The sequence below is a fragment of the Tenrec ecaudatus genome, chromosome 16, assembly GCF_050624435.1.
Source record: "Tenrec ecaudatus isolate mTenEca1 chromosome 16, mTenEca1.hap1, whole genome shotgun sequence".
Taxonomy (NCBI): Eukaryota; Metazoa; Chordata; class Mammalia; order Afrosoricida; family Tenrecidae; genus Tenrec; species Tenrec ecaudatus.
Window position 1 is genome coordinate 46,946,406 of NC_134545.1, and position 14,890 is coordinate 46,961,295.

At 40.5% G+C, this 14,890-nt stretch overlaps 1 protein-coding gene across 1 annotated transcript in view; it reads left to right on the plus strand.

Annotated features, from left to right (window-relative positions):
- The window catches only part of MICU1 (mitochondrial calcium uptake 1), a 209,022-nt gene that overhangs the window by 104,693 nt on the left and 89,439 nt on the right, over positions 1-14,890 (plus strand). Inside the window, exons 7-8 of the mRNA XM_075534108.1 lie at positions 613-695; positions 3,435-3,632. Of these exons, the coding sequence (XP_075390223.1) occupies positions 613-695; positions 3,435-3,632 (281 nt within the window). The remainder of the gene's footprint in view (positions 1-612; positions 696-3,434; positions 3,633-14,890) is intronic.

Sequence of the window (14,890 nt, forward strand, 5' to 3'; positions counted from 1 at the left end):
CTCAGAATTTATTACCCAAGTAAATAATGCTATAAGCATCATAAAAGCAGCATTAATATTAAACCACTAAGTAGATTGTGTCTAAGAAAGCCAACTAAATATATGTAAGGTAGAAAGTAATGCAATGCAATGCAATGATGGAGAATTGCTGTCTTTACAGCCAGACTCTGCTGGGTTTGAGCATTGTTAAGTGACTGGCCTGGACCAGTATTTCTCAAAATGGAGGATACTACCCCTGGGAGAGGGGGATGGTGCTGGAATGATCCAGGGGGTGCTGCAAAAGCAGATACCTATAATCCTGGATTAAAGGCTAGAGGACAAAAAAATTTAATTGCCGGGGCACTGAGTAACTTATCTTTCTGAAAGGAGCAGTATACCAAATAAGTGTGTGAAAGAAACTATGCTGTAGATAAACACACTACCGTTTATGATTCCCGTGTGACTTTGTTGTATTGTTTAACCATCTTTTTCTTACACAAGTTTTTTAAGCCAATGCCTTCTAAATGTCTTTTCTCTCCCTTTCTTTTTTCCTTCCTCCCTTCCTTGATTCCAATTCTTTCCCCTTCCTTCCTTCTTTCATGTCTTCCTTCTACCCTTCCTCTTTACTTTCAGCTCCTCAGAGAAACTTCGAAATTGCCTTCAAGATGTTTGACTTGAATGGAGATGGAGAAGTAGACATGGAGGAGTTTGAACAGGCAAGTGGTCTGTCCTGCAGGAGTCCATGTAATTCCCCATTACAGCAGAGTTCTATTCCAATGACCATCCTAAATCAGGACAGGGCAGGGTTTCATGCTGTTGTACATAGGTCACTGTGAGTCAGGCCCTAACAACAACCATCGCCTTTCCGCGATAGAAGCACTGGTGACATAGTAGATATGAGTTGGGCTGCTAACCACAAGGTCAACAGTTCAAAACTACCACCTGCTCCAGGAAAAAAAAAGACAAAGCTTTCTACTCGCAGGAAGAGTTAAAATTTTGGAACACAGAGGGCCAGTTCTGCCCGGTTCTATCCGAGTCTCAGAACCAGCTTGATGGCAGTGAGTTTAACCCTTCCCAGAAGAGTTCTGTGCTCCTCAAGTTACACCTCATCAAAGTAGCCATTCAGGCATTCTTGAGGGGGTCAAACATGTTCCTAAAAAGAAGTCATGGTTCTAGTATGGATGAGGTAAGGTTCCCCAACAAAATTCCCAAAGATAGCTCTTGCTGCCCTTGAAGAATGAACAGTGCGCTATCATGATGGAGGGAGAAATTAATTGGTGTAACTTTCCTGGCCTTTTTCTCACCAAGAGTTTCCAATTTTGTTAAAAATTTCTTTCCAGTGAGCCCTGTTAATGCCCTCTGTCCTTTGGTAAAATCTGTCAGCATGACCACAACCCCTTTGAAATCCCAAAAAAAGGTCACCATAACTTTCTGAGTTGACATCTCTGCCTTGGTTTTCACTGGCCCAGCAGACCCCCTTGGAAGCCAGTTTGGAAGGCACCCCAATACCACCTAGACAAGTGAGTTTCTGAGGGACTTGTCTGCAGCCATCGTTGATTAGCGAGTATTGTGTAAGCATGTTCTGTTTGGAGCAAACCTGTTTCTGTATGACGGGAAGCCTGCTAGCAATCCTTTTTGACTCCACACTCATACATGTTTATATATGTAAACACTGACCAAGTCACACTGTCAAGTAAAAAGAATGAGCTACAGGGTAAAATTCCATTTACGTAAAAGAATGTGTCTCATTGTGTCTGCGCATTTCTCTGTGTGTGCTCATGTGTACAAGTATACGAGGAAGCTTCAGAAATTCATGGAAAAGTGAATGAATAGATAATGGTATGGAATCCTAGATAATAATACATCTATGGGGGGCGGGGCAGGGAAGAGGCAAGGATGTCAGGACTTCATCCTACTTATTTTGGACATGTTGTCAGGAAAGACCAGTCCCTGGAGAAAAACATCATGCTTGATAAAGCAGAGGGTTTAGCAGAAAAGAAGGCCCTTCATGAGATAGACTAACAGTCTCACCCATTAGAACACTGGCGAGGAGGAAGCAGGACCCGGCTGTGTCTCCTTTTATTGTGTGTGGAGTGGTTCCGGGTCACAACTGACTCGATGGCACCTAACAACAACAGCAACAGCACTTTTGGGGGGCAATTTTTTGGCCTTTTTATTATAATAAATCAAATCCAAACTCACTGCCATCAAGTCGATTCCAACTCACAGTGATCCTACAGAACAAGGTAGAACTGCTCCTGTGAGCTTCTTAGACTCAGTTTACCGGGGTAGAAAGCCTTGCTTGTCTTTCTGATGTGGTGTGGCTGTTGGCTTCAGTGGATTCAAACTGCTGACCTTGTGACTAATAGTCCGAATAACCAGTATAGCACCAGGCCTCCCCCATTATTATAAGAGAATAATGTTTTTAATGCTATTTGTTGAGGAAAAAAAGTAAGTTTTTATGGTTGGAGATCATGGATAAAACAAAAAGATGTAATTAAGATGTTGTGATATACATATTTCATTTTAAATTTTATGTTTTTGTAACTTGCACTTTAAAAATCATCACCTAAGGATAGTGATGTTATACTTTATTACTTATCCTTCTATATCCTAGTTTTAATTTTGTGGATATCTGTTTATTGGTGTTTAGGTAATAAAGAGATAGAAATGCCTGTAGGAACTGGTTTTATAAAATAAGCTATAGTAAACACACTTGCCTCGGAATCTTATTTGCACAGTGAGACCACGTGTCTCCTGTTTCAAAAAATTCTCCTTTCTCAAGAAGCAGGTTGAAGGAGGAGGGTCGGTGCAGAGCACTAGAGTGCGAATGGAGGCTCAGCTTACAGAATACAGTCAGTGTTGCCAAATGGTACATGTAGAAATGGGAGAATTGGCATATGTTTTTCCTGTATATTTTCTACAACAAAAATAGTTTTAAAGCTGACTCAAAGATTTAACTAATCCCCTTCGTTTCTTGGAGAATGATCTCATACGCCATTTGTATTCACCCGCCGTTCCAGTAAATGTGTTTGTTACATCCTGAAATATCAAGTCCTTGCCTCCAGCTCTGCTGAATCAGCAGCGAAGTGTGGGATTTTAACATCTGGAAGGCATTGCCATGAGGTTGATAATTGTGTATGAGATGTTGACCCTTAAAAACGTTTGTGTTTTTTTTTTCCCTCTGAAAAGAGGTTTTGTCAGAGCATCTCAATGTGTGAGAGCCCTGCTTATTACTGGCTACATGACCCAGAGTAAGTAATCATTTATTCTGTATGCTCTGCCTTCTCATCTTTAAAATGAGGATAAGAACAGGATTTACAGGATAGGAACACTAGGAAAATTGAGAGAAAATTGTAACCGTGCGGTCATGTAGTAAGCCGTTAAAGCTACTTTTCTACTTACGCCCCACAATGTAATTGTTTCTGGGTGGGCTTTGTCTGCTTCTCCCTTAGGTTCAGAGCATCATCCGCTCCCAAACCAGCATGGGTATGCGGCACAGAGATCGCCCTACCACTGGGAACACGCTCAAGTCGGGCTTGTGTTCAGCCCTCACAACCTACTTTTTTGGCGCTGATCTCAAGGGGAAGCTGACAATCAAGAACTTCCTGGAATTTCAACGTAAACTTCAGCACGATGTTCTAAAGCTAGAGGTAGGGGCTCCGGGAACTGTCCCACGCACGTGCACCGAAGCCACTGGGATGGGACGGCCTGTCTGGGGGGATTCTCCCAGTGGACCTCCAGGTGTGGGGAACTGGTGGAGGTGGACAGGCTGACGGCCGGGAGGAATTACCACGTTCCGTGAGAGCGCCCGGTGGCTCTGGGAGTGAAAGTTAAAAGGGTCCACGTGGAACACCTTTGTTGGTTTTGGAGACCCCGCTTGAGGAGGGAGTGACTCCGAGTTCAGAGCAAACAGGCCCCAGTCTTCTGCTGACCGTGTGGGAGGAGCCAGGAGGTAGAGTTGAGGGGCTAATAGAAAGCTCTTCCTGTGAAATTGTATGTCGGCAATAAATAGCTGCAAACACAAAATGCACGGTAAACCTGTGTTCAGAGTTCCCAAGGGATCTTGCTGTGTTTAGAGCTTTGCAAGTTACTTTTCCACTCAGTTTAGACCCACAGTCCACTCAGGCCCTGGCACAATCCTGTAATATAATACAGGGTTCCTCCATAGTGTGAATTATGTGGGGTTTGGGGTAATCAACTGGCTACTGATTCTGTTCAGTTCAATACATTTCTCAAATATCATCTAGGTTTACTTCTGTCTGGCGAAAAAATGTCTCTGTTTTCTTGAAATTGTTTTATAAGGCTCACTAATATTTCTCAGGGCCCCGTCTTAACATTATTTGAGTTCCACACCGCTGAATAGCATGACAAAAGCACATGAAAGTAGTGGTGGGGAAAAATGACTCTGTTTTCAGAGTACATATTTTACTTCTCTAACCACTCCCAGTATTTCCCCAAGATTTTCATCGACGACTACCACCTCTTCCACCCACTTAATCCAATGGGACAGTGTTTGAAAAATCACAGCTGAATTCCCGTTATTAATAAGAATCCTATTTAGTGTTCATTCTCTAGGAAGGGAACAAAAAAACATGGAAATAAAAATCAGATCAAACTTTGAAATGTGCTTTTGTCCTTGCTTTTGAAAATGTGTCCTCTATCAAGAGTATTTACCTCAAAAGCAAAACGTAACAGATTTTCCTAATTAAGGCAAGTTCCTTGAGGTGGCTTCTCTATCCTTTACACTACACGGCGAGTGCGTTACAGAGGGTGAAGATCAGTAAGCATTTACTCAGTTGGAAGGCCTGCAGCTGCCCTAGTTCACCTCCAGCAAGTGCTGCTGGTAGGTCACGCCGTGTCTCGTTCAGAGCACAAAGCTGAAGTCAAGAAGGGGGTTACGAGAAAGAGACTGTGTTTGCTTTTCAAAGGGTATTCGCTTCTACTTGCAGACTCAGAAGTGGTGATGCATCTGCTTCAACAACCACAGCTGATGCGAGGGCAAGAGAGAACCAGTCAGCGCTTGTTGAACCAGAACAGTAGCCGTGCTATTTCCGTTTCTAAATATTTTGGTTAGTTGGGGTTGGGTTTAGGTTGGCATGGTTTTTGTCTAGTCCATGAGGGGATTGATCTTAAAAATAATTGCAGTTTTCTGGTTCTCTCACTGATCGTGCCATAATAAACCACTGTTGGGAGTGGAATTTCCAATAAAACCTCACAAAATTGAGAAAACAGTACCCCACCCACCACACATCCAGCTCAGTCTGTGCCACACTGGCTTTCAGACTGAGTTACTCTACGCCTCCTCTGATTGACTTCTGAACGTGGAGTCTGATGTGATGTTTCTGTGTCCCTTTCCCTGAAGTGCTGACGTAGACTTCAGCGTCTCTCTTGCCTTGATGCGGAGGGCAAAATGAAGGGTCACATATCTCAGTGCCTTTCGAGGCCAAGGGATTTCAGGCACGGAGACCAGAAGGCAAAAGCAGGTGTTTCTTTTTACTCTGTTAGTATTTCTGTTGTGGTTGCTTCCTGGAAAAGGACTCCATTATGTTAACGCCGGGATAAGAGTTGACTCTTGGTTTCACTAAGACCAGGAACTGAAATGAAGTGTGTTCAGTGAGGTTCCCTGTTGTGCCTCTGGAGCATAGCGTGGATAGTAAGAAATCTCTATTTTTCATTTCTCCTTTTGAATTTTCCAGAAGCCATTTAAAAAGTTTATGAAAGGGTACTTATCTATATTTTAGCTAATTGAAATATTTATAACTGGCTAATTTTACTTAGTCATAACTTTAGCTAATTAAAATAATAATCCTAACCATAGGAAAATTGCAACGTTCATATTTTGTTACAATAATAAAATTCTTAAACTGGTATATTTTTTCCTAAGGACCTTAAAGCACTTGGTCCATAAGAACTGCTTTATCCTTATAAAAGGCAGATGGGGAAAGTCCATAACAAATATCATTTGCCTAAATGTTAAAAAAGAACCTACCTGAAACCTAGGTAGTTAAAATAGTATTGTTGCAAGTTGTGGGGAAATATAAAAACTCAAACATTACCTTCCCCTTTCCTCTTAGAAAACTTTTCTTGCCTTCTAAGCAAGAAAATGTTGTTCTTCCAAGAATAGGAAATATTTTATTTCTTGTTCCTCTTGTATCGTTTATTTTATCTTTACTCCATAAGAAGATTTCAAAAAGTTTATGGAAAATTGCATTATCTTTTCATTCCATTTTTCACAGACTTTTTGAAGCGCCCTGATATTTCATAAACCTAGCCATCTGCTCATATTCTAAGAATTAACCAATTGAATCAGAAATATGTTATATCCAACCTAATAGTCTTTTTTTGCTGGTGGCACTAAGGGATGTTATAGGAAATAATCATTGCTAAACAAACAAACAGAAATGTAGACAGTGAAATAGAAGTTTCATTTTCTTCAGCCATTGCTTCTGAGTCAAAAGCTAATCATATATTTTTCCTATATCATATCTTGGAGAAGGTCCCATATATTACCCTGATTTTACCAGGTTAGCTAACTCACAGGGCGAGCAAATTTAAGATGATAGAGGAGCACTTTTTAAATCTAAAACTAAAACTAACTTCTGGAAATTCTGCTTGCTCTCTCTCTCTCTCTCTCTCTCTCTCTCTCTCTCTCTCTCTCTCTCTCTCAGATGTATTACTTGTGGTCCATATGTTTTCTGCCTTAAAGATCAGGTTGAAAATAGGGTAGAATGTCAATGGTGATAGTAAAACTGCTTCTAAGTCTAAATGCAACCTTGATAATTAGGACAAGGAGGCTTTACAATTTTTGTGTGGAAATTCCATTACCTTTTAATTCCATTTCTCTACAAAGTTTTTAAAGTATGTAAAAAGTATACTAAAATGTGCTTTTTGTTTCATGTCTTTTGAAGAATAGAGTTTTGAAAATGATGCTTGTTGCTTAAAATATATCTGGGCATGATTTTTTAAAAAGATTTAGCACTTCTGAATTTGACCTTTCAAACTGATCGTTAAAGCGCAGATAATTGTTGGAGATAGCTGTGCATCAGAATCAACTCAATAGCAATAGGCTTTGGGTTGCAATTTCAAAATCAATGAAAAGTTAGTGCTATCTTTCTAATACTTGGCAATCTCCAGGATCTTCCTATCAGTGGACATCATTAATGTTCATTTTAAACTAAAAAAAGAATCCCCCAAAAGGAGCTATATATAAACCATGGAAATTTTCTTTTTCTCCAGTGGAAATTTTTTCTTCTGTCTTTCAAATCATATAACAGCCAATTTTGGGTAGAATATAACTACTTGTCAAGTTATGAATGAGCTGTGTATCCATGTGTTTAAAAAGTTCATGTTTTTACAGAATCTTACCATCTGCAGGTAAATCAACAGACACACAAGCTGAGCTTGTGCGTGATGGAGAAGGGGAGTGCCCTCACAAATATATATAGATTTAACAGGACATTTCACATTTATACTTACCTACACCTACACGGAAAATATATCTGTGAATGTGGAGGAGCATACAGGGGGTAAAATTATGAAAACTTCTGAGCACCTTGAAAGAGTGAGCTACTAAGGCTGGGCTCAGGTCACATCTCAGGGTTCGCCAAGGTCAGTTGGCAGAACATAGTCTGCAATCATATGTCATCCATCCTACTTGGTAAGTAGCAACTAGAGTCTGAAAAACTCATGAGCAGCCATTTAAGTTCGTGTAACTGTTGGTCTTACCCTGTCTGGAGGAAAGAAGAGTGAAGACAATTGAACACACATGGAAACAATTCGTCCAATAGACAACTGTTTCCTAGAGTGAGCAGTACCGTTCCCTGGGGGTTGCTGGATAATCCAAAATTGAACCAAACTTGGTGCCATTGAGTTGATGCCAACTCACAGTGACCTTATAGGACAGGGTGGACCTGTCCTTGTGAGTTTCCGATAGTGTAAGTTTTTAGGGGGTGGAAAGCTCCATCTTCCAAGAAACACCCGGTGGTTTTGAACTGCTAACCTTTAGCAGTCCACCTCGTGTCCACTGTGCCACCAGGTCTCCTGGGAATGATCCAGGGTGGCTGCAAAAGCAGATACCTATATTTTTTTAACCCTTTTATTGGGAGCTCATACAACTCATCACAATCCATACCTACATCCATTGTGTCAAGCACATTTGTTGTCATCATCATCCTGAAAGCATTTGCTTTCCACTTGAGCCCTTGATATTAGCTCCTCATTTTTCCCCTCCCTTCCCACCTCCCCCACCCCCGTTCATGAACCCTTGACACTTTATAAACTATTATTATTATTTTGTCTTGTCTTACACTGTCTGTCTTACACTTTCCTGTTGTCTGTCACCCCGGGAAGGGCTTCTATGTAGATTCTTGCAATTGGTTCCCCCTTTCTACCCCATCCTCCCTCTACCCTCCCAGTATCGCTACTCTCACCACTGGTCCTGAAGGGATCATCTGTCCTGGATTCCCTGTGTTTCCAGTTTCTATCTGTACCAGTGTATATCCTCTGGTCTAGCCAGACTTGTAGAATTGGGATCATGATAGTGTGGGGAGGAAGCATTTAATAACTAGAGGAAAGTTATATGTTTCATCGTTGCTACACTGCACCCTGACTGGCTTGTCTCATCCTCGTAACCCTTCTGTAAGGGGATGTCCAGTTGCCTAAAGATGAATTTTGGATCTCCACTCTGCACTCCCCCTCATTCACAATGATATGATTGTTTTGTTCATTGATGCCTGATTCCTCATCCCATTGACACCTGGTGCTCACACAGGCTGGTGTGCTTCTTCTATGTGGGCTTTGTTGCTTCTGAGCTAGATGGCCATTTGTTTACCTTCAAGCCTTTAAGACCCCAGCCACTGTCTCTTTTGATAGCCGGGCACCAACAGCTTTCTTCACCATGTTTTTTATGCACCCATTTGTCATCAGCGATCGTGTTGGGAAGGTGAGCATCATGAAATGACAGTTTAGTAGAACAAAGTGCTCTTGCATTGAGGGAGTACTTGAGGAGAGGCCCAATGTCTAGCAGATACCTGTACTTTATGCTAGATTATGGGCTATAGTACAAAAGTCATTGCCAGGGGGCATTGAATACATTTTTTTCTCTCTAAAAAGTGGGCAGGAGGCTAAATGAGTTTGGGAATCTATGCAGTAGTCTAATGCAATGGTTCTCAACCTTCCTAAGCCGTGACCCTTTAATACAATTCCTCATGTTGTGGTGACCCCCCCAACCATAAAATTATTTTCATTGCTACTTCATAACTTCAACTTTATGAATTGAGTCACCTCTGTGAAAGGGTTGTTTAACCCCCAAAAGGCTCGCTACCCACAGGTTGAGAACCCCTGGTCTAATGGAACGCATGACCCTCAGCCTCCAAAACCCTGAGATCAGAAGAACTCAATGCTGTCTGGCTACTGCTACCTGTAAGGGATCATATTAGAAGGTCCTAGGTAGAATAACAGAAAAATAATGAACATAAGTCAAAATCATTAACAAGACCAGACTTCTGGTTTTCAGAAGGCTGTGGAGGGCAGTCGAAGCCCAAAATCCATTTACAGGGTCCCCACATGGATTAAGCCTCAGGTGTTACCCCCTGATCAGTCAAGGGATATGTGTAACCTTGCTATCAGACAAAGCACTGTAAAGCCGATTGTGGCAGATGTAGTGAGGTTAAAAATGTAGTACCTTATCGTTTGATTTTCCTTTTGACCCATTTTGAAGTTGGTTAATTTTTTAATATCTTTCTATTGTCTTTTTTTTGGAGGTTTTTCTGTTGTTTTTTCCCTGGTTCTTGTTATTGTTGTCCTTGTTTCTTTGTTTGCTTCCTCTGTGTGTTTTATATGATTTTGTGTATAAAATCCAGGGTATGTAGTTCTATAGAGACAGTACTGGATTGAAAATTGCCTGGCCTTGGTAGGGGAGCATAGGAAGAGATGGGGAGCTAAGAACAATGAGTATGAGAATAAAATATTCCGAAATGATTGTGGTGATGAATGTACAAATCTTCTTAATATAATTCAGCTATTAAATTATATAATATATGAGCTGTATGCCAATACAACTTTCTTTTAAAAGGACCAGGCTTATTGGTGAGATGCAGACTGGTGGTATTTTGCCAAGCTAAAAAAAGAGCTCGGTATGGTGTCAAAAGGACAAAGGTTTATTTGGCTGGTGCCCAGAGTGTCGGCTATCTCCTAAGCCACTCTGACCTTGAGTGATTACAGACAGGAGTTTTCCTACTGTGGAACACACAAGGTATAGGGACAGGTGGAGTGATGCTACGTGGAGAAACAGGAAGTTGTGTAACTTACACGATTATTATTGTTATGCAGCAAGTGCTGAATGCCTCTTCAGTTTCTGCCCCGAGACACATGACTTCATAAAGCTTCCTTAAAATATAGGGGAAAGTGGGTTTACAAGCAAGATCAACAATTACAAAAATAAATCGTATCAGGTCAGAGTTGCAAAAAGAGTTACAGTAGTTACAAAGTGGCCACAATTGGGCTAATACACTTAGGACAACTAATACAAAATGGCTAATTAAAGCAGGCTACTGCAGTGGGATCCTCATTCCCAAGACTGTGGCCCTCATAGTCCCCTTCAGATCTAGAACTCAACTCCTCAGCCCAGTGGCTTAATTTTCGGTCAAACAATAGACAGGTCTCTAAGGGGAACAGTACCATTAGGGAGGTATGCACACGAAGGAATGAGAGCATAAGGCAGCATCTGCCCAAGGACTAAGTTCAGAAGGGGTGGGGAAGAAGGAAGAACACAAACTGGAAACACACGAGGATTTAGAAAACAAAGAAGAAAAGATGAAAGTTTATTATGCCAACTATTTGTAATTCAGAATGCAGTGACAAAAGTTTTACTCTCACACAAGGCAATATACTATAGAATTTAGTTGAAATGCCATACTGTAAAATGAAGCGTATAAAGAAAGATGCTTGTAAACTCACAGTTCAGTGCTTAATTTCCTCATCTTTATCAGTCATTTCTTCACAGCCTTATACTATACTTACCTATATTTAACAAACGAAGCATAAAATGTTAAGCAACTTGCCCAAAGCTTCATACCTTGGGAGCTGAGATTTACTTCCAAGCCATATGACTCTGTATTCTATTATCTACAAACTTTAACTGACTTCAGGATCTGTGCTAAATACCCAAGACACAAAGATGAACAAAAGATGTTCCCTGCTCCCCAGAAGCTTATAAAAGTGAGAAGAGTGGGCCATAAATCCTTGTACAGGGACATAAGTACTGTACTAGATGTGGGGTAAATAGATAAAATGGCACTAGTTATTTAAAAAAACTTGTTGTGAGATTTTGTAATTATTAAATGGGAGCAGTTATTTTAAATAGGACATGAATCCCAGAAGTCACAGAGTAAGCGTCTGAAAATTTGATCTTAAATAAAAAGTGAACCTTCTATATGAAATGAAAATACCTATAAAAAGAATGTTTTCTTATAGATGGAGATATTAGAATCAGTTTTAACTCTGGAATTCATTCTGCCTAAATAATATAAAGTAGTAAATACTCCTTTGGTCTTTGTTCTGGTTATAGGCTAGATGAGAAGAGGTAAGGGCACACTGGGACAGGGTCAAGAGAAGGGACAAACAACATGATTGTCCTTATTTGTGAGTTTTCTCTCAAACCAATTTAAATTGATGTATCTCCTAGGGATTCTCATATTGATAACAATGCTCTGTACCATCAAGACCATGTCTTACAGCGATCATTAAAAAGAAGTGTTAAACATGAAAGTGTGTTAAAAGAAAGGGGAAGCGTCTCTGGGTTTCTCATCTAAGACCTACAGGCAGATCAACTTTGACTTAATGGACTTAGAATGAGGAAGCTTGAGCTGAAAGAGGTCTGTGGTGTTAATACCAATAAGTCTTCTCATTTTTATCCCTCCTGCAGCCATCTTTGGACCCTGGCTGCATAGAACTTGCTAATCAAAAGGTCAGAAGTTCAAACCATTAGCCATTCTGATCTGTTTTCATGAAGACTACAGCCTTGAAAACCTAATGAAACAGTTCTACTCTCTGTTAAAGGATTGCTATGAGTCAGAATTGACTTGACAGAAGTGTATTTGGGTTGGTTGGATTTGGGTACAGCCATCTTTAGCTGCAGACTTCTATCAGAATAAGTCTATTAAATGCATGTCAATTTATAGGACTAGTGATAACTGTGCTGATGGATAGAAAGTAGCTAGTTTTCCATGTTTTGTTTGTTTTCTCTCTAAATCAGCTTGGCTTGAACTCTATTAGGTGTCTTCTCTCTCTTTCACAAAGAAAATCTCTTTAAATACCGTTAGACTGTAGCCAGCTATACATTAGAAGAGTCTAGACCAGTGGTTCTCAACCTTCCTAATACTGTGACCCTTTAATACAGTTCCTCATATTGTGGTGACACCCCCCCCATCAAAAAATTATTTTCATTGCTACTTCATAACTGTAATTTTGCTACTGTTATGAATTGGGCGGCCCCTGTGAAAGTTCATTTGCCCCCCCCCCCAAAAAAAAAGCCACGACCCCAGGTTGAGAACCACTGGTCTAGACAGTGTCTTAGGAAGCAGAGCCAGCTTTGCAAAGTGATTTGTGAATCAATAATGCATGCTAGCCTGTTGAATCAGACGAAACAAAGGCCACTTGAGAAGGTCATGTATTACATCAGCTTGGCGTCTCAGATCTCAGTGAATAGCACGCGTGATTGCCCAGCTGCTTTTGGTTCTCATTGTTCTTGTCATTGAATAACATTTTCCTTCCACTCAACCTCTCCTGATTTGTTTTGCTCAGTCTACCACAACATTAGCATGGATAGTATACTTATTAAAGCTACTTAACCTATTGAGATATAAAGTAATTCTGTCATTTGTTATCATTTAAAAATTCTTCAAATAATTAATAGCCAAAAAAAATCTTTTGGAGGATGACTGTGTTTTTACCAGCCTTTCTTTAAGATTAGATAGCCAGCCAGTATACTTACCAGAAACATAAACAAAAGCCCCAAATGTACAATATTAGTCATTAATCCCATAAAATTTTTGAGTATCTAGATAGGTACAAGACATTGTGTTAGATGATGGTGATACCAAAACAAGGAAACCGGACTCCTGAATGTGAGGGCATTATAGCCAGCTCGGTAGACACCATTACTGTGTAGGAAGAAAAGTGCAATAACGGAAGTGTGCACAGATGGCTATGGGAATAGCAAAATGCCTGCGAGGAGCAATCAAACGTGGAATGAAAGAGCACTGCTCAGGAAGACAGGAGAGGGAAGATTCAGGTAGCATTTCCAAAGGCTTTGAGATGTTGGTAGAAATTAAAGCCTTAAAGGATAAGGATGTATCAGACAAACTGGAAACAAAAATAAATTCTAGGAAAATAAAATAGCCAGTGAAAAGAAGAAAGGTGGTGCTTCCCAGGAAATGAAACCGTTTGGAAAGACTGGAGCGTAATATTTCCCGTAGAAATCATGAGCCAGATCATGAAGTGCTGTCATACTGGAGAGTGCGGGCACTTTTCTTAAAGCGATTGAAGCCATTGAAAGACTTAAAAGGGGAAGTGGTTTTAGAATTGGACTTTGAGAAAGGTCACTCAGACAGCATTCTAATTGCGAGTTAGCAAAGAATTAAAACTTTTTACACAATTGTTATGGTTGCCCGAGTAGGAGATATTAAGGAAGGCTTTTGAAAATGGAAGAACTTCAAGCTGCCTTGAAACCATTATCCAAAAACAAGGCTCTGGGAACTGATGGAATCCCAATGGAAATGTTTCAACGAGCCGATGAAGCAATGGAGGCACTCACTCATCTATGGCAAGAAATTTGGAAGGCAGCTAACTTGCCATCTAACAGGAAAAGATCCATTGAACCCATCCCAAAGAAAGGCAACCCAATAGAACACTCAAACTATAGAACAATGTCATTGATAGCATATGCAAGTAACATAGCTGAAGAAATCCAACAGCGGTTGCAGCAGTACACTGACAGGGAGCCTATCGTAGGTTCAGGCTGATTCAGAAGAGGATCTGGAACAAGGGATGTCATTGAGATGGATCTTGGTTAAAAACAGAAAATACCAGAAAGATGTTTACTTGTGTTTCATTGACTATGGAAAGACACTCAACTGTGTGGACAGCCTTGAGAAGAATGGGAATTCCAGAACACTTTATTGTACTGAGCAGAACTTGTATATGGATCATGAGGCGGTTGTGAAACAGAACGAGGGAATAGTGCCTGGTTTAAAATCAGGAAAGATGTGCATCCGATTGTCTTTTCACCATTCTCATTCAATCTGTATGCTGAGCAAATAACCAGAAAAGCTGGATTATAGGACGAAGAATGGGCCATCAGGTGTAGAGGAAGGCTTACCTAACAGCCGTATAACACACCCCTGCTTGCTGAAAGAGGACTTGAAGCCCTTGCTGATGAAGATCACGAATTTCAGGCTTCAGTATAGATTGCAGCTCAATGTAAAGAAAACAAAAATTCTCACAACTATACCAATAGGTAACATCTCATGATAAACTGAGAAAAGATTAGAATTGTCAAACGTGTAATGGGATATAACCTTCCCTCAAGGCTGGCTCAGGAAGATTATGTCAACACCAGCTCCATGACATGCTGCCCCAGTAGTATTGTCCTTGTGCCTAACACCATTCCTCTGTTTCCACCAGTTGACTCCTTGCAGAGGCCGGTCCACTGATTTATCTTTATGTTCTACGGTGATTTCATTTCAGATACTTTATTGCCTCTCTTCTTTTTAGATTTGGTCAAGTATTTGCCAACTCAGCCATTTTCAGATGTATAATACACAGACATTGAGTGTGTTCATCATGTTGGGCAACCATTGCCATGACCCCTTTATGCATGACCCCTTACCTGAATATCAATAGTTATTCT